General features: G+C 42.1%; 1 protein-coding gene across 2 annotated transcripts in view; it reads right to left on the bottom strand.

The window, feature by feature from the left end:
* The window catches only part of acox3 (acyl-CoA oxidase 3, pristanoyl), a 48,183-nt gene extending 21,865 nt beyond the window's left edge, over window positions 1-26,318 (bottom strand). The window contains exons 1-6 of one of the 2 annotated variants that reach the window (XM_034569265.1): window positions 26,186-26,318; window positions 24,773-24,906; window positions 17,172-17,269; window positions 16,866-17,001; window positions 8,561-8,635; window positions 218-307 (exon numbers count right to left, since the gene is read on the bottom strand). In XM_034569265.1, the coding sequence (XP_034425156.1) occupies window positions 218-307; window positions 8,561-8,635; window positions 16,866-17,001; window positions 17,172-17,269; window positions 24,773-24,895 (522 nt within the window). In that variant the 5' untranslated portion in view covers window positions 24,896-24,906; window positions 26,186-26,318. The remainder of the gene's footprint in view (window positions 1-217; window positions 308-8,560; window positions 8,636-16,865; window positions 17,002-17,171; window positions 17,270-24,772; window positions 24,907-26,185) is intronic. The other variant, XM_034569264.1, reaches the window with a different exon arrangement.

The raw sequence follows: 26,318 nt of genomic DNA on the forward strand, positions 1-26,318 counted from the left end.
AAAGTTTGGGAACCACTGGTGTAAAGACTGATAGCCCTCTCCACATTGACATCAACTTGTTTGAGGAGAAATCGTGAATCCATTCTAATTTTCATTTTAATCGTAAAAGTAATATTTAAGGATACCAAATCTAAAAATCAAAAAATGTCAGAATCTGTCTATTTAAAGGACAGACACAAACACAATGTTTAAATCCTCAAATAGTGTATGTGCAAACCTGGGTAGACGGGTCATACGTGGCTGTGGTCCTCATGGCTCTGGTGTTGCTGCCATGACTCAGTTCAGTCAGTGCAAAGCATCCAAATGTCTATAAACAGATACATGCAGTAAAAGGTAAGGTTGCAACGACTGTGTAAAACCTGTAAACTGAAGCCTGCACTGACATCTCCCTGCAAAATCTGTGAAACAGTAATATGATGTTACATTACATGACATGTAATTTAGCTGACGCTTTTATCCAAAGCACCTTCCAATTTGTGCATTCAACATCTATGAGGGGTCCTTCAGGGTTCAGCATGACGCTTCGGCATGCAGATGGGGAAGACTGGGAATCGAACCGCCGAACTTCTGGTGGAAGAGTGACTGCTCTCCATCACCGCCACCCCATTAGTTACCAGTGCAGGGTGAGTGAGTGTTTGTGTGTGCTAACAGGCACCATGCCGGTGCCCCTCGGTGGCATGTAGCGTGGCGGAGGCCGCGCTGGCTGTGTGGGAGGTGGTCGGGTGTGACTCGGTCAAGTCGGCCTCTCGGATGAACGGCGCTATTGTAATGTTCCTAGAGAATACGGCGATGGTGAGCGAGGTGGTGGAGAAAGTAGTGGTGATCCACGATTCTATTAATCCTGCTCTCCCACTCGTAAACCGAGCCACTAAGGTGATAATCTCCAACACACATTCCTTTATAAAGAATGAAATTCTGGTGAAGAAACTTTCCCGCTATGGACAAATTGTGTCAACGGTTAAAATGGTGTTTGAGAAATAACTGTGAATGAAGGGAGGGAAATGAACGCAACTCAGGAAAAACCAGCGTTGAAATGATGGTGTTTGAGGAGTTGGATGAAGACATGAGTGATGATGAACTGTTCAAAATTTCACAAAAAAGAAAGAACTCAGGGTCATGGCATAGCGATGCCAAAGCCTGCAAGGCAATCCTTGGGGTAAAACTATTTCCCCAAATGTTCCAGCCACTTCCCTGGCATTGGATACAAAAGAGTCTTCTGGGCCTCTGTTGCAGCCAGCTCACCCTGTCTCCCTGGAGGGAGCTTCCGGAAAAACCTTTTACAGACTAATGGTGAAAACACTAAACAGAAAGAAACTTAATGGACGAACTGACACTCCTTGTAGGAGCTATCTGGGTCTGGACCAAGGATCCGGACCTCAGTGGAGGTCGTTGTACAAACCTCCACAGTGGAGGGTGCTCCACGCCATCACGGCACTGAACGCTTTTGTCTCCTTAATTAAACAAACAGTGGAGGACAAATGCCCATTCTGTGGCAGGAGAGAAACTGTCTTTTCACTGTTTTTGAGTGTCATCGTCTGTCAGAATTGTTTCTGTTTTTACAAGTTGTTTTTTATTTATGGTTTTAGATATACTCGCCAGCACTAACTTAAAAGCCACCTTTAAACTTTGTTTTAGGGCAGGCCAAGATGGCAGTGTATATTACCAGGAAGAGGAAGGTAGAGGAAAACCTTCACATTGAGTTGCTCCCTGTCTGTGTCAACATGATTAAATCCAGAGTATTGGTTGATTTTAGTTTTTACAAAGCAGCTGTGGCAGCTGGAGAACATGTTTATGCTGATTAACTTGTTTGAATTATTTATTTATTTATTTATTGCCGAAATGTGTTTATTTAAATAATTTATTAGGTGTTGACTGGTACAATGTATACAGTTAAAAATAGTGCCTTATAAAGTTGTTGTTTTCTCTCTCTCTCACACACACACACACACACACACACACACACACACACACACACACACACACACACACACACACAGAGAGAGAGAGACATCAAAGGGGCTTGAGCCCCTGCCCTTTTTCTGGGGTGCTTATTTTTATAAATGAATATTAAACTCATGTTTGTGCACAGCTTCCCTGCTCCAAATTAAGGGAACACTTAATCATCACAGTATAACAGCAATTCAGTTGAATTCCAGGGTTGTCAATCTGTCCATTTAGGAAGCACAAGTGATAATGAATCAGTTTCACCTTCTTTGGTGCAAAATTAAAAGTGACAACAGGTGCAATGGAGAAGCAAAATAAAAATAACCCCCTAAAAGGGAATGGTTTCGCATCCTGGACACAGACAGCAGCTAGTGTCTTTGTCACTACTAGTAGCGTGAGCGGTATCTGCAGTCCGATCAGGTTGCACAGGTAATCCAGCTCCACCAGGAAGGCCCATCCATATGTGCAGTAGCAAGAAAGTTTGCTGTGTCTCCCAGCGCCATCACCACCAAGAGCGTGGAGGAGATACCAGGAGACCGGCAGTTACACAAGGAGAGCTGGACAGTCCTGTAGAAGGTCTTTAACCCAGCAGCAGGACCAGTATCTAGTTCTTTGTGCGACGAGGAACAGGAGGACTACTGCCAGAGACCTATAAAATGACTACTAGTGTGCATATTTCTGACCAAACTGTCAGAAACAGACTCCATGAGGGTGGCACGATGGCCCGACGACCTCTAGTGGGACCTGTGCTCACAGCCCAGCACCGTGCAGCTCGATTGGCATTTGCCAGAGAACACCAGAATTGGAAGGTTTGCCATTGGCACCCCGTTCTCTTCACTGAGAGAGCACATGTGACAGGCATGAAAGAGTCTGGAGAAGCTGTGGTGAACGTTCTGCTGCCTGTAACATCATCCAGCATGACCAGTGATGGTCTTGGGAGGCATATCCTTGGAGGGTCGCACAGACCTCCATGTCATAGCCAACAGTACCCTGACTGCTGTTAGGTACCAGGATGAAATCCTCAGAGAGACCTTACTCTGGTGCAGTTGGCCCAGGCTTCCTCCTGGTGCAGGACAATGCCCGGCCTCATGTGGCCAGAGTGTGTAGGCAGTTCCTTTATGACGAAGGCATTGATGCCTTTGACTGGCCCTCTTGTTCCTCTGACCTAAATCCAATTGAGCACCAATGGGACATTATGTATCAGTGCATCCGACGCTGCCAAGTACCGCCACAGACTGTGCAGAAGCTCACTGATGCCCTGATCCAGGTCTGGAAGGAGATCCCCCAGGACACCATCCACCAACTCATCAGGAGCATGCCCAGAAATTGTCGGGTGTGCATACAGGCACGTGGGGGCCCTACACAGTACTGAGTAACATTATGAGTTGCTATGATAAAAGTCACGCAAGTTGGATCCCCCTTTGATTTTAGTTTTTTTCTTCGATTTTCGGTATGATTTTGAATCCAGCCCTCAGTGGGTTAAGGATTTTGGTTTCCATTGACTGTTGTTGTTTAATTTTGTTCACAACAAATTATAGAATGTACATCAGTAAAGTTTTTCAACTTGAATAATTCGTTCATCAATATCTGATGTGTGATTTAAGTGTTAAGTGTTAAGTGTGTGTATTTTTTTGAGCAGTGTATATTGATTGAATAAACAATCAAAATATCAAGCGCACAGTCAGGACATCAGGGTTAAGAAGCAACGCTGTGTTTTAACTTCTTTGTTGCATTTATCCAGGAACATAAATATGAATTCAGCAAGTTTTTATAAAGATCAGTTCTAAGTGTGAGTGATTAGAAAACATCAGAGGAGCAGAGTCACTTCTTGACCTACGGAGTAATGCACCTCAGTGCAGTGGCGCTGCCAAGGGGGGGGGCCAGGTGGGGCCATCTTGATGCAGTAAAGGCTATAATCTAAACTGTCTTAAGTCTAAAGTCTAAACTGAATGAATGTCAAATCAGTGTGGAGAGCACTGACCACTATCATAGACTCACTAGTCAGATTTTTGAATTGAAAACCTTAATTTTTTAATTACAGCACACTTGTAATAACAGTAACAGTCTAATACTTTTTAAAGCCCTATCTATATAAACAAGGGCGTTCAAATTGTCTGATTGTATTAAGTGATATTAACTGATGCAAAAGCAGCCATGTGCAGTAAGAATTTGTGGATGTGATCCATTGAAATCCATCGAGATGCATCGTTGTGCATTCGAATCGTTGACTGCTGAATCGTAATCGAATCGTGAGGCTAGTGAAGATGCACACCTCTAGTGAGCACACAGTCATCGGCAGTCATGTCAGACAGGCAGGCAGCACCTCCCTCCTCCTGTTCCAGCTGTTGTGGGTTTTTTTTGCTTGTGTGGAGTGGTGATGAACAAAGGACTAAGCTACCAGTGCCTCCAGTTTACAGCAAATTAGCCTAAAGACAAATATAGTTAACTTGTTTCTTGCTAGCAAACAGACATCTAAATGTGGTTTTTGGGAAGTTCTTTCCATTAGGGAGAAAGAAGACATGGGAGCAAAATAGACCAAAATCTCAAAATTGACCAGCACACGAAAAAACTATGTTTTTGCCTGTAGTGCCCTGCCTTAAACTGCATAATTTTGATTGTAGGCTCCTCATCTAATAACTATTTATTCTACTAGTTTGTTGTTTGCTGATAGATCTTTATTAATGATGCATGATGTACACGATAGACAGCCCTCCCTCAAATGTTAGAGGGAATTGTAGGTACACTGAAACTAAGTCCTTGTCACCGTCAGTTATTGTGTGTGTTATTTTAAATATATACTAGAAACTATTAGCATAGAAAACATTCACATTGTGGCATATTTTCCTTTGCTGTTGCCTGCTCTTGTGATAAACCTAGTGAATACTAAAGAAGACCATTGAATTGTGAACTGTTAGGTATTTAACAATTGTGTGAGTGTGACGGTATTACCTTTTTTTAAGTAGGTCAGAGATGTGATACTATATTTAACTTTTGGTTTTAAAACATTTTTTATATAAATAATTAGAAGTGCCCTTTTTCTCACTTGAGCCCCTGCTCCCCAAAATGCCCCCTCACACACTAGAAACTGCAAACCTAGACAATGTATGTAGAATTGGAGGAGATGGCGGCGTGTTCGGTTAGGTGTGACGCAGTTGCCGCAGTGCGCAGGGCCAATGATGAAAAGACTCCAATTTAACACTGTAAGTGGACTTATTGGAGGTGTGCATGGCTCTCCGTCGGTCTGTGGAGCTGTCCTTGGTCCTTGCATCCATAGCCAGGGACTGTTTATGTTTATTTAAGGCAAGTCATATTGTCATCGCGATATTCAACAAGGTTATTGCATATCGCATGTTTTTGTAATATTGTGCAGCCCTAAGGGCTAGTGACGGAGGAGGCTGTGTGTGATGAGGAGACTTTTGGTGTCCGCTGTTTCCGGCTCGTGCAGACAGAGGAGAAGAGGCATGAAACCCGGTGGGAGTCGGTGAGATCTTGTTGAATGTAAACGCTAGCGATGCCGTGGTATTTGGACCACTGAGCCAGGCAGCTCAGCTGAGACGTTTGGAATTTGCCTGACTGAGTGATGGCTGGAGGATAGTCGGCTTCGAACAGGGAGTCATACAGGTCGTATTCTGATGAAGGTACGCTGATCTGCAATTCGGGATCCATTTTAGTTTGCCGACTTTAGTGTCGTTTTTTTTTGGAGTGAGATCTGCATGTGCATGAATGCATGAAATAATGAAACATGAAACAATGCATGAAATGGCAAACCTATTAACTATTTTCATATCTCTCCTGAGATGATCACTCTCTTCTACAGAAGTTTTAATGAATCTGTTTTAACCTTCTATATACAGTGCCTTGCATAAGTATTCACCCCCTTTGGACTTTTCTACATTTTGTCATGGTATAACCACAGATTAAAATTTATTTCATCGTGAGTTTATGTAATGGACCAACACAAAATAGTGCATCATTTGGAAGTGGGGGGAAATATTACATGGATTTCACAATTATTTACAAATAAAAATCTGAAAAGTGTTGAGTGCATATGTATTCACCCCCTTTACTGTGAAACCCCTAACAAAGATCTGGTGCGACCAATTGCATTCACAAGTCACATTTGCAAGTCACATAATTAGTAAATAGGGTCCACCTGTCTGCAATTTAATCTCAGTATAAATACACCTGTTCTGTGACGGACTCAGAGTTTGTTGGAGATCATTACTGAACAAACAGCATCATGAAGACCAAGGAGCTCACCAAACAGGTCAGGGATAAAGTTGTGGAGAAATATGAAGCAGGGTTAGGTTATAAAAAAATATCCAGAGCTTTGAACATCTCTCTGAGCACCATAAAATCCATCATAAGAAAATGGAAAGAATATGGCACAACCGCAAACCTACCAAGAGGAGGCCGTCCACCCAAACTGAAGAGTCGGACAAGGAGAAAATTAATCAGAGAAGCAACCAGGAGGCCCATGGTTACTCTGGAGGAGTTGCAGAGATCCACAGCTGAGGTGGGAGAATCTGTCCACAGGACAACTATTAGTCGTCTACTCCACAAATCTGGCCTTTATGGAAGAGTGGCAAGAAGAAAGCCATTGTTGAAAGGGATCCATAAAAAATCCCGTTTGGAGTTTGCCAGAAGCCATGTGGGAGACACAGCAAACATGTGGAAGAAGGTGCTCTGGTCAGATGAGACCAAAATTGAACTTTTTGGCCTCAATGCAAAACGCTATGTGTGGCGAAAACCCAACACTGCCCATCACCCTGAGCACACCATCCCAACAGTGAAATATGGTGGTGGTAGCATCATGCTGTGGGGATGCTTCTCTTCAGCAGGTACAGGGAAACTGGTCAGAATAGAGGGAAAGATGGATGGAGCCAAATACAGGGAAATCCTTGAAGAAAATCTGATGCAGTCTGCAAAAGACTTGAGACTGGGGCGGAGGTTCATCTTCCAGCAGGACAATGACCCTAAACATACAGCCAGAGCTACAAAGGAATGGTTTGGATTAAAGAATGTTAATGTCTTAAAATGGCCCAGTCAAAGCCCAGACCTCAATCCAATAGAGAATCTATGGCAAGACTTGAAGATTGCGGTTCACAGACGGTCTCCATCCAATCTGACTGAGCTTCATCTTTTTTGCCAAGAAGAATGGACTAACCTTTCCATCTCTAGATGTGCAAAGCTGGTAGAGACATACCCCAAAAGACTTGCAGCTGTAATTGCAGCGAAAGGGGGTTCTACCAAGTATTGACACAGGGGGGTGAATACTTATGCACCCAACAGATGTCAACTTTTTAGTTCTCATTATTGTTTGTGTCACAAAAAAATGTATTTTGCACCTCCAAAGTACTATGCATGTTTTGTTGATCAAACGGGAAAAAGTTTATTTAAGTCTATTTGAATTCCAGTTAGTAACAGTACATAATGGGAAAAAGTCCAAGGGGGGTGAATACTTATGCAAGGCACTGTAGTTGTTTGGTGTGGAAACTTCAATCTGGCAAGTAAAACAAGACTTGTGGCCCTTGTTAACATCACCAGTAAGATCACACAGAGTCAGGCCACACTCTCTGTCATGTATAACAGACAGGTCCTTCGGAGGGCAAATGCTATATTGGACTGTTTTCATCATTCTCTCAAGAGAGAGTTTGAACTTTTGCCCTCAGGCCGTGGGATACAGGGCACCTATTCGGAAAAGGAGGTTGCCACCGGGGTCTCCCAACAGCCGTCATACACAAATCATTCGCTATTCAGTATCTTTATTTGTTGAACACGGCCGTAAACACAAATTTAAATAACTAAACAACATAAATTGGCCAGGACTTTCTGATTCGCTGCTCAGCTCTGTCCAGTCTCTTCCTCTCATACAGTATGTCTCTCTTCTCCTTCATACGTTTCTCTAATGTGCATCTCTTCCTGTGGCAGCTCTCCTGCTGCCTTTTTCAATCCAGGGAGAGCTAATTGGCCCACTAACCTGGCGATCAACTTCACCTGGAGGTGCTCCGATGAGCCACCTCCACACTGTTGTTGATGTTGTCTGTGTGTTTTTGTCTCCTTGCGAACTCTTGATGCACACCAAATTTCCCCTTGTGGGACAATAAAGCTTACCTAACCTAACCCCAGACACGGTCACCGAGCTGGACAGACTCCAACTGACATGGCTGGACAGGACTGTGGGAAGTGGAGGAAAGGAGGAGGGCTGTAGTGTTTGTGAATGATATATTGTAGCCAGCAGTGCTGTCAGAAAATGTAACTGTTGGCAGTTTGGTTTTAAGGAGATGGCATCCCCTCTCATTCTCCTTCAAACTGCCTACTGGTTTCATTATAACTTTTGCTTTTGAGATACATTTTCTCGTTAGTTATTTTTTTATTCTTAGGAGATTTTGAAAGAAATCTATCACTAATTTGTATGAGAACATTGTACAGTTTACTGTTAACATCATTCCACACTTGCCCTATACAAATCTATGCGAGAGCTAAGGAGGAGAGATGTGTGGCATCCCTCTGAACTTGCCACACTGGATTTTTCATATTTAGCCATGAATAAAAACATTGACACAACAATAAGGTGGTGTTACTTGCAGTGTGAAGCTGTGTTGCTTACTCTTACCGTCATGTTGTCAGTGTTTTCAACATATTTGTGATGTCTCCGTGATCCAGAGTTGGCAATAGTTGCTCCAAACATCTAAAACAAAAGATGTTCTTATATTAGAATTCAACAATAAGAAAAGTTCTAGCAGCCATGAAGTGTTGGATTAATAAACATTAATGTTAGGATGCTAACCTGCTGATTTTAGCAGGCAATTTTATTGTTCATCATCCTACTTTAGCATGTGCCTTTGAATAATTAGCGGAAAACAACAAATTATTGCGGAGGCTGATGGGAATATCATGAATTCTCGAAGTACTTGCATTAGTGAATACATTTTAAGTCAGGCTTTTACCATCATGGCTGAAAGCTTCCTCTAATTGACAGTTCCATATTAAATCAGATAAATATGTTTTTGTTAACCGGCTACATACCACAAGCTTTTAGGGTAGCGGTAATTAAACCTCTGCTTAAAAAGCCCACTCTTGATCTAGAGGTCTTAGCTAATTATAGACCCATATCAAACCTGCCCTCAATTTCCAAAATCCTTGAAAAAGCTGTTGCTAACCTATGTGATTACTTAGATAGTAATGGTTTGTTGGAAGACTTTCAGTCAGGATTTAGAATCCATCACAGCACAGAAACAGCACAGTTAAAAGTTACTAATGACCTTTTCATGGTATCAGATAATGGACTTGTCTCTATACTTATCCTGCTAGATTTTACTGACGCATTTGATACCATAGATCACAGATTCTGTTACAGAGACTTTCCTTTAGAATTCAAGATCTTGCTTCTCACATACAAAGCTCTTAAAAATCAAGCCCCTTCATATATCAAAGAGCTCATAACATTGTCCAAATAGATCACTTTGCTCCCAAAATACAGGCTCTCTTGTGGTTCCTAGAGTCTGTAATACTAGAATTGGAGGTGGAACCTTCAGCTACCAGGCTCCTCTCCTCTGGAACCAGCTCTGGGTTCGGGATGCAGACACCACCTCTACATTTAAGGTTAGACTTGAAACATTACTTTTTGATAAAGCCTATAGTTAGGGCTGGATCAGATGAGTCCTTTCTGTCTCTGCCCCCACATTTATTTATTTTACTACATGTCACTAACTTTGAGTCCCCCTCATGCAAATCAGATGGATTCAGATCAGATTAACATTAGACTCCATAGCACCTCTAAAAAAGATGCGTGTAAAACATAGTAAATTAGCTCCCTTGTATAATTCCAACACATGTGAATTAAAACAAGCTTCAAGAAAACTAGAAAGGAAGTGGCGCTCCAACAATCTTGTTGAAAATCACCTAGCCTGAAAAGATAGTCTTAAGGTGTATAAGAAAGCCCCCTATTACTCCACATTCATATAAGAAAATAAAAACAACCCCCAGCTTCATTGAATCCAGTATTCCCCCATCCCTGAATAGCAATGCCTTTAAGCACAGATCAGGGTGAGAGAATTAAATCCACAATAAAAGAAACAATGACCAAAACGATGATGATCACTAGTTTTATGTGATACATTGCCTATTGTGCTTTATTCCATTCAAAGCACACACAGTGCAAGCCCACCTTTGATACCCCATAAAAAAACTACTCTGCTTTGGACTGATGGGTATATGTCAGAGTATGTTAATAAAACTAACTAAACTAAACTAAACCAGACCTTGTGTTAGGACCAGGTTTTCCACCTCCTTCTTGTGCTCAGTGTTTTCCCTTCCCCCACTGTTTCTCCTTCCCTGTGTGGCTCTACCTGGAGCTGGGAGGGGCCTCCTGTGGAATACCTGCGCTGCTGACATTGATCTCCTCATCAACTCCACCTCTCACTCTATAAGACCTCAGCTCATCTCCCCTGTGGTCGCCAGATCGTCCGTTCACCAGTGTGGTAACTTATCTCGGCTTTTGTGACTACATCTCTCTTGTTTTGTGATACTTATTTTGCCCATGCTCCCTTTTGCCACAGAACCAGCTGCGCCCCTTTCGTTTGTTCAACTTAGTCTGCTCCGGCCTTACCCTGCCAGGACCTTTGGATCCCCACCGCCTGCCACCACCACCCCAGCTCCAGCTTTGAACAATAAACCTTTTTTACTACCATCTTCCTGCTGTGTTCGTGTTCTGCACTTTGGGTCCGCTAAAAACAGATCATAACACCTTGTTTCATTTACAGGTATCAAGCAGTCTGCCAAAACCTTCAAATGAACTCATTCATCCGTTAATGTAGGAGGTTATGTACTAATCAAATCTGGAAAAGTGTCTATCTCATATAGGTGAATAGGCCTGTTCCAGGTGCTATTAACAACCAGAACAGCCCTGAAGGTCTAGGGTAAAGCAGAATGGATCCATGCTTAAAGATACATGCAAGCCCTACCCCCCAGACGCCTGTGAAGAGGTGATGTAGAGGGAAACGAGAGTGGTTCTTCATCCTCCTCCTTATGAGTGGTCTCGAGAGGAGGAATTTGTTCTGGTTACTTAAATGTTCCACACACAAGAAACACTCTTCAAAGTGCACACAAATAGAATAAAAAAGAGCTAAATGAACTGCTAAGGAGAATAACTGATGACAATCACACTGATGTGGTTTAGAGGGGGCGAGACGAACAAAGCCAACTTGACTAAAACCATGCACCTCTGAGTTCCCTATGAGCAAAGAGAAACATGCAGATAATGACTGGATCTGTTCAAATATGCTGAGTTTGATGCATTCTCCGATGTTTAATCCCATTATTTTAATAAGGCTGATTACAGACCTCCAAGTATGTAAGTGTGGCTGATAAGATACCCGACCCCATTGCTTTTCAAAGTGGGGGTCCCGACCCCCAGGGGGGTCGCGGAAACTGTAAGGGAAAAGGGTGGACAATGTGACAATAAAAATAAAATTATTAATTATTAAATTAAATGGTGTGTGCCTGAGAAATAGTTAGCTACCTCCTGCTAAAGGCAAAAATGGACACATTCCATCCCCTATCCTTATGACCTACTTCCTGTCAAATTAATAGGATCACAAGTAAACAATAAATAACAAATTAACCGAATAATACACCCAAAATACAGACCCATTGCATCTTATATCATAACCAACAAAATAATAACATCTTTCTTTATTTACGGCTCCTAATTATTAGATTATCACACATAATAATTACCCACATTCATAGTGATAGGAGACATGAGACAATTAAAGCTTAATAGTCAAAGTCCACCCCTCCAATCGTCTTCTTTCTTCTTGAGTCACAAGTCAGTAAATGTCAAGGAATCCTTTTATGTCACGTCTGTCAGTCAAAACAGAGTCAAAGTTGAGCTCAAAGCGTCATGACGTTCAGCTGGCACTTCCTCATCTGGCTTCAGCCTCCTGTAGCAAGCAGATCTTCGTTATTGGCCGGTCCAAGCAGCTGCTCTTTGTTTTGATCCGCAGCTGACGCAGAAATCCTCTTCTTTCTGGAAAGGTTTGTAGAACTTTTCCCATAACTCAGGAATTTCGAGGTGCTGAGTGCTCCACGATAAGCACAATATCTCCAGGGATGATGTTGCGCCTCACTCCCAACCATCTCTGTCGTTCCTGCAGCTGAGGTAAGTATTCTTTAACCCATCTTTTCCAAAACAAGTCTGACATGTATTGCACCTGTTTCCATCGTCTGCGAGCATACATGTCTGCCTTTTGAAAGTCTCCTGGTGGTAAAGACGGTAAAGTTTTCAACAGCAACAGGTGGTTCGGTGTCAATGCTTCCAGGTCGTTAGGATCCGTGGATGCTTTGGTAATTGGCCGACTGTTGATGATGGATTCCACTTCACAAAGAACTGTCTGTAGGCCCTCTTCATCCAGATTTTGCACATTCAAGGTGGAGTTGAGGACTTTTCTGACCGATCTTATTAACCAAGGTCCTCCATGATGTGAGCCTGTTGGAGGGTTAAAAGTCCATTTAATTCCTCTCTGGATAAGCACATTGTTTATCTGTGACTGGTTCCACTACTCAATGGCTGTTCTTAACTCACGCTCCGCTCCTATGAAGTTTGTCCCATTTTTACAATGATTTCCAGAACTTGACCACGTCTTGCAATAAAGCGTCTGAGTGCATTTATGAACGAGTCCGTCTCTAGTGAAGGTGCCACTTCAATATGGATTGCTCTTATGGCCAGGCAGGTAAAAATGACACTGTACCTCTTCACTACACTTCTTCTGCTCTTCACTTCGAAAGGTTGAGACAATGGCTGAGCATTTAACTTTCGACAGATGACGCACTTAGACAGAACTCTCCTAATGGCTGTACTAGCACCAGTGATCAGTATCTCTCACGCAGTTTTGACAACACATGGTTACGTCCACCATGTCCCACTTCTTGATGGATATGCCTCAGAAGTATGTCGGAGATATGGAAATACTTAGCCAGTATTATAGGATGTTTAGCCTCCGCAGGCATAGATGATCTGCTCAGTGGACCACCAACTCTTAGGACGCTGTCTTGCAAAAGTGGACAGAGTCTATAAATGTGGCTGCAGCCTTTCACACTTTTGCCACCTCGCTGCCTGGAGAATTCCTCTGGAAACCTCTTCCTTTTGGCAGAAACCGTTGATCTCCAGTTCAGCTTTACAAGCTCCTCCACTGACAGAAAACTTGGAACAGTCCTCCATCTTTGTTGTTCCACATCCAGGTCGGACTGTGCAAGGGCTCAATTGTCTCCTTTTCTGACAGCGAGCCAAAAGCCAGCTCTTAAACCTCAAGATCCATGCAACTGATCTTTTCAGACCGGTCCAAGATGAAAAATGAAGGATCATGCGAGTCACAGCATCGACTTCTTCAGTCGGTACAGCATTCACTACAATAGCGATCTTGACCTCAGGGTCATCTGATAGAAGTTGAGGTACATCCTCGGGATTCTCAGGCCACTCACTTTCAGTTCCCATGACAAAGGCACTGTGTACTTGTGAGTGTGGATTACATGACAGCAGCTAAGTCACTACTCCATAGCCATCCTTGCTTGCATCACAGAAATGATGCAGCCGTGCTGTGTTTGTTTCTCCAAAGTCCAGTGGATTCAGACATCTCATGACCTTAAAGTCCTCCAAATGGCTGAGTTCCTGCAGACACCTTATCCACTCCTTAGCAATGGATTCGGGTATGATGTCATCCCAACCAAGTGTTCTCCTGCATAGATCCTTTAAGATTTTCTTAGCTGACAATACAATGGGACTCAAGATTCCTAGGGGATCAAAAATGGAGCTGACAGTTGAGAGAATTCCTCTCCTGGTCAAAGGTCTGTCCTTGATCTTCATTCTAAATTTAAAAAGGTATCAGACTGAATGCACCATTCGACACCGAGCACTCTCTCCACAAGTAGCAGATCCTGCTCCAGATCCAGTATTTCCAGTACATTTGCTCTGTGATTTTCAGGTATTCCAGCCAGAACATCACGCCTGTTGCTTATCCACTTCCTAAGCTGGAAGCCACCTTTAGCACAGATGGAACCAAGGTCATAGTAAAGGGACACAGCTTCCTCATCCGACACAACTGACACAAGACAATCATCCACATAGAAGCAATGTAAAACTGTATCCACTGCCTTTTTGCTGAACTGTTCTTTATTGTCTTCCGCACATTTTCGCAGGGCAAAATTGGCACAGCTGGGAGATGAAGTTGCCCCAAAGAGATGCATCATCATCCTGAAGTGTGTGAATTCTTGATTTAAATCCCCATCGGGCCATCAGAAACATCTCAACAAATCTGTGTTTTCAGCCGGTACTTTTACCTGGTGAATCATGGAGTCAACATCTGCCATGAGCACCACTGATTCTTTCCGGAATCTGGTCACCACTTCAATCAATGAGCTGGTCAGGTCCGGTCCCTGTAAGAGTTGAGCATTCAGAGAGGTTCCTTGGAAGCTTGCCCCACAGTCAAAAACAACTCTGATCTTCCTTTTAATGGGATGGTAAACACTGTGGTGCGGGATGTACCAGACCTTGCCATCAGTCCGTTCCAATTCCTCCTCTGGCACCCTTTCAGCAAAACCTTTGACACAAAGGTCATTCATGAAGGCACTGTAGTCTGCATGCAATGATGGATCCTTCCAACGCCTCCTCTTCAGGTGCAAAGCACGCTGCTCAACAACTGTCCTGTTATTTGGTATATTGAGTTCCTTGTTTCTCAATAGCAGTCGGATTTGATAATGCCCATTTATTAACTTTGCTGAGTTTGTCACCAGATCCATGAACTTATTATCTTCTCTTGACATTCCAGGTTGCTCATCCATAACGCTTTCAGGAAAATCTGTCTTAAACTGCTGCTGCCAAAGCTCATCCAAATCAACAACTGATACTCTGTTCACTGACAATTCTGGCAACACGCAATCCATTGCATTTCCACTTTCTCCTTTCAGTGGTCCATTCCCAGTCCAGCCCAGCATTGTCCTGATTGCATAGGGCCTTTTTCCCAGTGAGGCCAAGCTTGTGAATCAAAGCTTCTGTACAAAATACTGCTGTGCTTCCTTGGTCCAAGAAGGCATAGGTGGTAAGGATCTTGCTGCCCTTCTTTGACTTAACTTGTACAGGAACAATAGGAAGTTTACAGTTATGATCACCAGCCCTAGTAAGACCACTCAAGACTAGGGTGCTGTCCACTGTTAACTCTGATTTCCTTTCTGATTGGTCAGAGTTGTTTCTCTTTTCTTTTGAAGGAATGTGAAGTATATTTGGGATGCTGGAGACCACATTTTGCACAGGAAATCTGTTTTCTGTATTCTTTACTGATGTGTCCAATACACAAACAGCCAAAACAAACACCCTTTTCCCTCAAGAAGCCTATTTTCTCATTGTGAGGTCTTTTCTCCAACTCTGGACATGCATCCAATATGTGTCCTCCTCCACAACAAATACACATCCTCCTTTCACATTCATTTTCACTTGTGTTCCAGAAAATTTGTGATGTCACTGAATGTGACGCCGCCTCTCCTGCAGCTCACAGGCTACACTTCTCCATTTGTCCCTGAGTTTATAAGGCAATTTCCTTATGACTGTCAACATATTGGCAGGCAGATCTAGCTCATGCAAATATTCGACTTCTTCTATTGCGTTACAGCAACTTCTGAGGAAAAGGCTGTAGTCCTGAAGAGCTTTTACATCTTCTCTTTTAATAGGATACCATGAAAGAGCTTTGTCCATATATGCTGATGGAACTTTCTGCTCAGTTCCAAAATGCTCCAACCATAAAGCTTTAGCTTTAACATATCCCCTCTCTGGATTTAAGTGCTGGCAGCTTCTCACAATTTCCTTGGGGTGACCCTTGGTGTACTGCTGCAAAAAATACAGTCGGTCACTGTAGTTTTCAGTGTCCTATGCGGCCGGCATTCCTTCCATATTTGGCTTTTTTTGTGCACATCCATCCGTAAGCTTACCTTACTGTGGTTTGCTTTAACTCCGGCTCTGAAGGCTGTTTGAAAGCCAGCGCTTACCTCCGTGCTTTATCTCCAATGTTTGCTTACTGTGATCCTCTTCCTCTTTTCGTTCAATTGATCCGATTTATCCGTTGCGCTGTCTGATGCTTCTTTGATGCCTGTTTTTTGTTGACAAATTGTAGCGACTTCGTGAAAACAAACGTCGCTGAGAGGCTGAGGTAGGGCCTAATAAATTGAATGACGCACTGATCCAAAAATCACTGTAATCTGTAAAAATGCGTTTAAACTATTATTAAAGAAAAAAGAAGATCCACTTGATTGTCCATGCACAAACTCATTGATTAAATCGATCAAACGGAAAACAGCAGGTTGTGTACTGAAGTTTAGCGGTCAACAAAAAATACACCGTCCACACTCTGCCTTTTTCCTTCCTACACAGGTGAACAGGTGCTTAAATCAACTATGACTCCCGCCCCTATCCTTATGAACCATTTCCTTTCAAATTAATAGGATCACAAGAAAATAATAAATAACAAATTAACCAAATAATACACCCAAAATACAAACCCATTACATCTTATATCATAGCCAACAAAATAATAATATCTTTCTTTAACTTTTTTACGGCGCCTACATGTCGGATTGAACGTTCTTTACAATTAAGTTTATTGCTCTTTGAAAAGGTGAACTTGCATGATTATGCTATAATATTATTATTATATTAGTAGTTTAAAATGGACTCATGCAAAGACTCCATTTTGAATCTCAAGACTAACTGTTCGAGAAAGCTTAACTGGAGTTTAGTAAAAAAGTTATGTAAATTGTCTCTGTCAAACCTAACAGTTAAGCAGCGAACACAACATGGCCTTTGAAAATGTGATATTTTCATCATGTCCAGTGTTACATATTGCATGCCTCCCACCACAGCCATGCATACTCACCCCTTTGTTGAGGGAGTACTTAGAGGTCATGGACCAGTCATACATGCCCAGACAGTCACTGAGAACAGCAGTCTTCCAGGGATTGGCCATTGCCTCATCCTTTGTTATGAAGTCATAGCGGAAGAGCTGCTTCACCCTGCAGATTTTCACAAGCTTTATTTTTTTCCTACATGTACAATACATAAACATCAAACACAGCATATAACAGATTATGTTTCTCGTGGTAAAAACACATGTAATTAAATTAAAAACAATATGCCCTAAATTCACTAGCTACAATAGTGAAACTGCATCTTATGTTGATACCTGAGAAAGGTCAGCTCTCTCATTTTCTCCATAGCAATGTCTTCACCGGATTGACGAGCAAACAGAGGATCATTCTCCAGCGTCTTGAATACATGTTGCTGTAGAAAAACAAGAGTATAAACAAGTTAAAATGTTATAAAATATAAAGTATTTGCATGTTAAATGTTGAGGCCGAAATTGGTCACTGAAATAATTTAAAATTTCAGTTTCAACTTTGAGGCCCTGTAGGAAGTTAAATTGTTAACTTGCACACAAGAGCTGAAAGCAATCTGAGGTTTTGGATTACAACTCATGCTCTGCTGCGATATCACAGTCAGACAATTTTCTTGTCTTGCTGTTAGCGTTCGTGTCGACATCCCATCTGTCAAGTTCTGTTTTGTGTGGCTATTGTGAGTTTGTGAGTTATTCCCACATTGCTGATTCGTCCATGTAAGAGAGGGAAGCAAGGAGGTGTGCACACACGACAGGAAGTGTCCCACAAGGTAAGATAACATTCTGGATTTGTGTTATGGAAACATAACCGGTGCCTTTAGCACTCGAGAACAGCCTCCACTTGGGTTTGGTTGACAATGTTATCTGTGTCAGGATTTGTGAAGCAGTTGGACCCAGAAGCAGAGTTTAACAAAAGAGTATTTTTAATGAAAAGTCTTTAACAGAAAAAATAACAAACGCAGGAATCTCAAAAGGTAAAAACTGAAAAACACAGAGCACACGGGGGAACCTTACAAGAGATGCAGAGGACGGGAGCTCAGGAGACACGGGATACAAAAACACAGGAGATCAGGACAGGACATAACGACGACGATCCGACAAGGACAAAGGGGAGCACAGAGACTTATATCCACACACAGGGAAGGCAGGAAACATTCCGTTTGGGGCACTTTAGAAGTGCTGAAGGACCAGTTCATGTCCAATTGTTCTGTCAAATCTGGTGTCTTGGATTATGTGTCAAAGTTTCGCGAGCGCATGTACCAGGTCCGGTCCATGGCAAAAGAAGCTCTTTCGCGCTCTCAGAGTAAAATGAAAAGTCACTTTGACCAGAAGGCTGTTCCCCGAACTTTCAAACCAGGTGACCAGGTCCTAGTTCTCTTGCCAACCCCTGGCTCGGCTCTTGCAGCTCGTTTCTCTGGACCTTATCTGATTGAAAGGAAGATAAATGATTTGGATTATGTGATCAAAACCTCTGACAGGAAGCGTAAAGCTCGTCTGTGTCACATTAATATGCTCAAACCATATTATACCAGAGACGATCCCTCTTGCGAGTCCTGTACGATCCCTCATGAAAGTCCTGTACCCGTCTCCACATCACTGTCCTTCGCTCCAGCTCCGGATGGTATGGATGAGGATGGTCTTGAACCACATGATGCGAGTCGACAAAGTGCCAGACTGCTCAACTCAAAGGTACTGTCTGACATGTCTTCATTTCTTTCCCACCTCTCTGAAGAACAGAAGGCTGATATTGAGACTCAGGCCCATCCAACTCTCTTTGGTGATGTTCCTTCCCGCACAACAGTAATGGAGCATGGCATTAATGTTGACAATGCAAAGCTAATCAAACAACATGCCTACCGTGTCAATATGACCAAGAGAAATGTGATGAGAAAGGAAGTAAAGTATCTCCTGGATAATGGTTTAGCTAAACCTAGTTGCAGTTCCTGGAGCTCTCCCTGCCTAGTAACACCCAAGTCAGATGGAAGCCCTCGCTTCTGCACAGATTTCCGTAAGGTCAATTCTGTTACAGTATCAGATTCCTTCACAGTACCATGCATTGAGGACTGCATAGATAATATTGGATCTGCAGCTTTTTTGAGTAAACTAGATCTTCTGAAGGGATACTGGCAGGTTCCACTAACTCAGAGAGCATCAGAGATCTCAGCCTTTGTTACACCTCACCACTTCCTACAGTATACAGTGATGGCCTTTGGAATGAAAAATGCTCCTGCCACATTCCAAAGACTTATGTTCACATTGCTGCGGGATGTCCCTAATTGCAATGTGTGCCTCGATGACCTTGTTATATATTCATCCAGTTGGCCTAAGCAGCCTTCCAGCTGCAGAGTCCGGTGTTGATCCACACAGCCACGTCTCCGTGAAACACAAGACGGAAGATGAACAAAAGTCTCTGTCTCTAGCCACCAGGAGCTGAAGTTCGTCCAGTTTGTTGCTCAGTGAAAGTATGTTGGAGAGATATATTCCTGGAAGAGGTTAACAATATCTGCGTCTGCTGAGACAAACAAGCACTCCAGCTGGTCTCCCCCTCCTCCTGCATTTCACTGTGTTGGCAAAGGTGAGTGCACCTTTGACCAGAATGTCCAATATTTACGGATGAACACAAAAATTATGGAAATAAATCTGCTGGAGATGTGCCTTGATGTTTTCCGGATGTTCTGGTGAAGGAGCTCCAGGTATCACAGCAGAAAACTGAGTTTAAACACAAAACGACACGAAAAAGTGCGCACAAACACACCGAGACAGCTGTCCGCGGCGACATCTTGGGAAAAGTACAGCTATTCCTGTACTGTCTGGGCTTCCTGTACCTCCTCCTGTTCTGCTTCTGGATGGATCTTCATCCTGCACGGCTTAAGGAGAGGTTCAGCCTTCGCCTTGAAAACCATCTTCTAATATAAGGTTAATTGGAGTCAGATAACAAAAAGATAACTTGGGTATGTTGTACTTACTTCATTGTACAGGCACCTGGAACAGCAGAGCAGCTACTAGCAGCCTGTGGTCAGACTGTGTTTTCAGCTGCTTAAAGGGATAGTTCACCAAGAAATGAAAATTCACTCATTATCTATTCACCCCTATGCCGATCGGGGGGTGGGTGAAGTGTTTGAGTCCACAAAACACTTTTGGAGTTTCAGGGGTAAACAATGTAGCTGATTAGTGACCTATCTTCAGACGTAATAAAACAACAGAAAAAACACAACATGCCTCCATACTGCTCGTGTGGTGTCATCCAAGTGTCTCCAAGCCCAGACATTCATGTTCGACTCGAAACAATGTCATTTACACCGTGTTTTAAGCCTAGTGGCTGCAAGGGAGTAATCAGTGGACTACCTCTCACAGTAAGCATGGAAGAACTTGAGGGTGCGGAATAGGGCAGTGAAAAATGCTAAGCGAATGACAAGGGGAGCTGAGAAAAAAGAGACGGAGACTATAATGATTGATTATGAAACAAAGGTGCTACAAAAGGAGTTATACTTTGGATTAATGAAGTATAAAATTAGGGCGTTCGTACCAGAGCCAAGGAGATGCTTCAACTGTAAAGAGTTTGGGCATATAGCTAAGATGTTTAAAGGAAAGAGGAGATGTGCGAGATGTGGCGGGGAACATGAATACGGGAAATGTGGGGAGGTGGTGAAACTTAAGTGCTGTAATTGTGGAGGAAATCACAGTGTAGCTTATTGGGGATGTGAAGCACTGAAAATGGAGGGGGAGTGCAGAAAAAGAACAGCAAGGGAAAAAGAATGCATGGATTGAGAAAAAGAATTTGGTGACTTTTATAGTAATAAATGCAACATATTAGATCAAGTCTAAAACTGAAAGGATCCAGGTTATTGTGAAAGCTGCAGAACACCATCTAGGTATGATAGGTCTAAAATGGGAAGAAGGGATAGATGAACTCAGGATACGGGCAAGTCAAGAAACAGTATGTGTGGGCTGATAATATAAATTTAGTTAATCCTTCAGTGGAATGCAAGGAGTTTGATTGCAAATGGGCAGGAGTTCAAGCAATTTATTGGTGGTGTGTCCAAGAGTGTGTGTCCAAGAGTCCTGGTTAAAACCTTGATTTTGTAATATATGGATATGTGGCAGTGAGGATAGATAGAACAAAGGGGGCAAGAGGGGGATGTGCCACTTTTTGAAACAAGGTATTCCCTACAGAGTACTAGGTATGGGAAATGAGGAAGAATATGTAGTTGAAAGTTTGGGTGGAAAAGAAAAAGCTGGTAATTGTAAATTATTATAATCCTTGATAAAAATTAGAGTTGAGAAAAGTGGAAGAGATAGAGAGGCAGAGTAATAGTACAGTTGTTTGGTGTGGTGATTTTAATGGGCACAGTGCAACATTGGGGAGTGATCGAACAGACGCTAATGGTCAGGTTATTGAAGAGTTGCTAAATGAGAGAAATTTTGTATGCTTAAATGATGGCAGCTATACAAGAGTCTGTACTGGACCTCACACTGGTATATCAAGTAACATTGCAGCAAGATGTGATTGGACAGTGTATCAAGAAGGAACTATAGGGAATGATCATTATCCAGTCTGATGCACGATAAATATTGCTTCTTCACAGATCATAGAGAGTACTGGTGGAAAGTGGATATTGGCAAAAGCAAACTGGGAACATTTTTTGAAAGAAAGTGAGAGACGTCTAAGCCAGCTTAATGAGGAAATGAGTATAGAAGCGCTTGACAGCAAAATAAAGCAAGGCATTATAGCAGCGGCCTTAGGGGCTATTCCAAAAAGGAAAGGAAAGGTAAAGAAGAAAATAGTAACGTGGTGGGATAATAACTGTAAAGAAGCAGTGAAAAATAGGAACAAAGCATTTAAACTAGTCATAAGAACCCACAACTTTCAGCACCTGATTCAGTATAAGCAAGCTCAGGCAGTTGAGAAGGACAATAAAACAGGCTAAAAGAACACATTGGAGGAATTACTGTGACTCAATAGGAGGCAAAACAAAGGTAGGAGAAGTGTGGGGGATGATTAAGAAGATGGGAGGGGGCAGGAGGGTGTGGAGTTACCCTGTTCTGACAGATGGAAGTATCATAGCAGTTACAAATAAAGAAAAGGCAGAAGTGATGGTAAACATCTTTGTTAAGGTACATAGTTATCATAAGAAGGGAAAAGAGGCAGAGAGAGAACAAAGTCTGAAAATAGAGAAGCATTGTGCAGAAAAACTCATTTTGATGGGCTGGAAAATGTCCATTTCACTATGGATGAGCTGAAGAGTGCACTTGATAAGACAGGATAGATTGCACCTGGAAAAATCTGTTACTGTATGTTAAAACATTTAAGTGAAAGGAGTCTTGGGAAATTGCTGCTACTGTAAAATAAAGTGTTTAACTGGATTATGCACTTCTTAAATGGATGAACTATTCAGGTGATGGTTGGAGCAGAGTTATCAAACCAGCACAGGGTAGAAAATGTGACACCTCAGGGGAGTGTAGTAAGTCCAACCATATTGTCATTAATAATTAATGATATATTTGAGAATATCCCAGCTGGTATGGGGAGGTCATTGTTTGCTGATGATGGAGCTCTGTGAAAAAGGGGAAGAAATGTTGAATATATAGCTAAGAAAATGCAGGAGGGAATCAATCAAGTTGAAAATTGGGGGTTTAGATTCTCAGTGGAAAAAACTAAAGTTATGTTCTTTACAAGGAAAAAACTAAAGTTATGTTCTTTACAAGGAAAAAACTGAAAGAATGTAACTTGAAACTGTACGGAAGTGTATTAGAAAGGTTTGAGAGATTTTGTTTCTTGGGTGTACATTTTGATCAGAGGCTAACTTGGAGAGAACACATCAGTCAGGTGGTCAATAAGTGTAAAAAAGTAATAAACATAATGAGATGCCTTGCTGGGCTGAAGTGGGGGGCTGACTTTGTGTCGCTGAGATATATTTACGTAGCTCTAATAAGATCCCGATTGGACTATGGGAGTATAGTGTACGGGTCAGCAGCTAAATTAGTGCTAGCAAGCCTAGATACTCAAGCTCAGGCTCTTAGATTGTGTTTAGGAGCAGTCAGAACCTCACCTGTGTGTGCTCTTCAAGTAGAGGCAGGAGAAATGCCGTTGTGCTTGAGGAGGGAACAGCTGGTTGCCCATTACTGGATCAACCTAAGTGGACATGGAGATGCTCACCCTACTAAAGCAGTGCTGCTGACGTGTTGGGAGAAGGAGAGAGTGCAAAAAGAGAGTTTTGGGTGGAAAGGAAATGAAATAGCTAAAAGTAGGGGGGTGTCTGATAAAGAGTTTGGGGAGACTGTGCTGTGGCCTGTTAGACCTGTCTGGCTGTGTGAGAAGCGAGGCGTAGATTTTGAGGTATTACATATTAAGCGCAGTAATAAGAATGCAGATCTAATAAGTGAATTATATTGCCATATGGAGAGTAGAAATAAGGAATGGATGCAGATATTTACAGATAGATCAAAGGACCCACACACAGATGCAACCGGAGCTGCAATTCCAGTACCAAGTGTTCGATTTGGACGCAGTAAGCGAACATCAGATCATCTGAATGTTTTTGCTGTTGAGTGGGTTGAGCATAGTAGCTGCAATATAATAGTTATATGCAGGGACTCTGCATCAGCCATCACAAGTATCAAAACAGGAGAAGCAAAAGAACATCAAGATTTATTGTGAAATATTATTTACAGTTACAAGAATGGGGAAACAGGGAAGGGATATAATGTTCATGAGGGTGCCAGCTCATTTAGGCATTTTAGGGAATGAGAGAGCGGATAAATTAGCAAAGGAGGCAGTTAAGAGAGAAGCTGTTGAGGTTAACATTAAGTTGTCAAAGTCAGAGGGCAGAGGCATAGTGTGGAAAAAGTAATTCAACAGTGGCAGCAGAACTGGGATACGGAGACAAAAGGAAGGCATCCACAGTCAGTACAGAGCAGAGTAAATCGGTTAAGAAGCAGGGGAAATAAAAGGAAGGAGCAAGTAACAATAAGCAGACTAAGGATCGGGCACAGTAATTTGAACGGCACACTACACATTATGGGGAAACACCCAACTGGATTGTGTGGCAGTAAAACACATACTCATGTCATGTGGGAAATTCGTACAGGAGAGACAAATAATGATGGATTATTTAAACGGAATAGGACGGGCTGAGGGCAGTGTAAGGAGCATTTTAGAATGTACAGATTGTGCACAAGGGAGGAAAGGCATTTTACATTTTTTTATTATGACTGGACTGGACAAACGGATATAAGATAACAGCATAATGAGAGAATGGAACCTGAAGGTGGCAGTAATGCAACATTCTGGATGCCAACTGCCGTAAAACAACAAAGAAGGAGAAGAAGAAGAAGTCAAACAAGATGTAAATGAAGTCGTTTCGAGTTGAATATTAATGTCGGGGCTTGCGGACACTTAAGTGACACCACAGTAGCAGTATGGAGGCATGTTATGTTTTTTCTGTTGTTTTATTACATCTGAAGAAGGACTCACCATTGACTTCAATTGTATTGGATACTGCTCTAACAAAGTTTACCCCTGAGACCCCAGAAGTGTTTTGTGGACTCAAACATTTCACCCATCCCTCCATCGGCATAGGGTTGAGTAGATAATTAGTGAATTTCATTTTTGGATGAACTATCCCTTTAATCCTAGTTCAAGAATGAACTCTAAGCCCCACCTTGGACAAGAAAGTGCGCTCACAATTATCACCTTCAACCATTATCACCAATGGTTATTATTAACAGCTACTAAATTGATCTTGAGGTGAGACTATTTTCTTAAAAGCAATGGTGAGACAGTTTTATTAATCCAACTTGAAAATGCAAATTCAATATTTTCTCCTGATTGAATAACAGTCACAACAAACTACAATGACCTATAATTACAGTCTTTGAAATGATGTTACCTTGAATGTCATTATATCCTCTCCATCTATGAAACGGACCATGTCCTTCCAATTGAAAGAGGCTTTTTTCCTGTAGATGTCCAGGGGGCCACAAGGGAGGTCAGCTACTTCATGCTCCATCATCTACGTTGAGACTGAAGGGTTGGGCATACAGATATATAAATGACAAATCATGAATTGTTTGAACATCTAATTTCACTGTAACAGCAGTTGAACCAGAGTTGGTTCAGACTTTTGCCTGTGGCTCCAAAGAATGTTTTACCCACACTACTACCACTACTACTGGCCTTATTTCTTTTTTTATTTACACTATATATATTTATATAATTTGTTGATGCCAAGGACATAAGCGAGGTTAGCCTGCACACATATTTGCATTTAGGTGACTGTCTGTGTACCTTTTAAATCATCTACACTCAACGTATCATGATTTGTTATAGCAACCGGACTCGTTCAAGGTGTCACAACCCCCCTTCCCAGATTCCCATCTTTTCTGAACGTAATGCAGCTTGTGTTGCATCTTCTTGCAAGAATAGGCATTAGGCAATCAGAACACTGTATAATAGCATCAAAGCTGGTTAAATATGGGATCAAATTGGTCATCAATATTTTGAAATTGTGAAATAATGTTGTACATCTCTGGGTAAGCGTAGTTGTGGAAATATGTTTTTGCATTACTGAAAAGGTTTTGTGTAAACACATTTAATATCTAAATGCATTTAAAAAAGGTTTTGTACACTACAGAGCCAATCAGCGTCAGTGTCATATGCAAAGGTAGGAAATTTGTTTATCTGTCTCTCACTCTGTTGAAAATAATCCTGCATAAATTTGAATTACACAATACTTCGACTGAAACAAAAAAACTCTACACACTCTCTGTTGACAAGTAGTTTTGCATGCACACAATAGGTGAACTACAAGCATAAAATATTAGTGACCTTAATTCGATACTACAGGAATTAAATGTAGCTCATATTCTGGCCCCTGGAATACTAGGGCCCCTTTGCCGTAAATAATTAAACTCTACAGCACAGTAAATGAAACGCTGTAAGACCTTATCTATCAAAACTGAACAGGTAGACATACTATTTGCGTAACCTCTGTGCTTCAACTGCTCTCGATAACAGAGCAAAGGTCGTGGCTTGCAGTGTGACGCCTCCTGCTTCGATCGGCTCACTGTCAGTTACAACCCACACAGCTGTTTCTGATCCACTGGTGGCGATTCATATTGAACTATTACATTATAGCTTGTCCCACTATCCCCACTATAACCCTGACCCTGACCCACGCTGCTGTCCAGTGCGGTGAGAAAAGAGGCGTTACTAAAGTGCGCTTACAAGCTTGTTCTCCTTTCACTTGTCAGGAAAAAGCTAATAACTTCATTAACAGCTGACATGGGCCGTTAGGTCTTACCTTATACGTCAACCTTGTTCTGTTAAAGTGCTTGTTTCTTCTTCTCCAGCTGTCAAGTTGACCAGCGTACCGCTCTGTTTACAACTTTAAAGCAGAGACACGCCTCTGTTCTGATGTCAACGATATTACTTCC

This window comes from Hippoglossus hippoglossus, chromosome 18, assembly GCF_009819705.1.
Source record: "Hippoglossus hippoglossus isolate fHipHip1 chromosome 18, fHipHip1.pri, whole genome shotgun sequence".
In the NCBI taxonomy this organism is placed as follows: domain Eukaryota; kingdom Metazoa; phylum Chordata; class Actinopteri; order Pleuronectiformes; family Pleuronectidae; genus Hippoglossus; species Hippoglossus hippoglossus.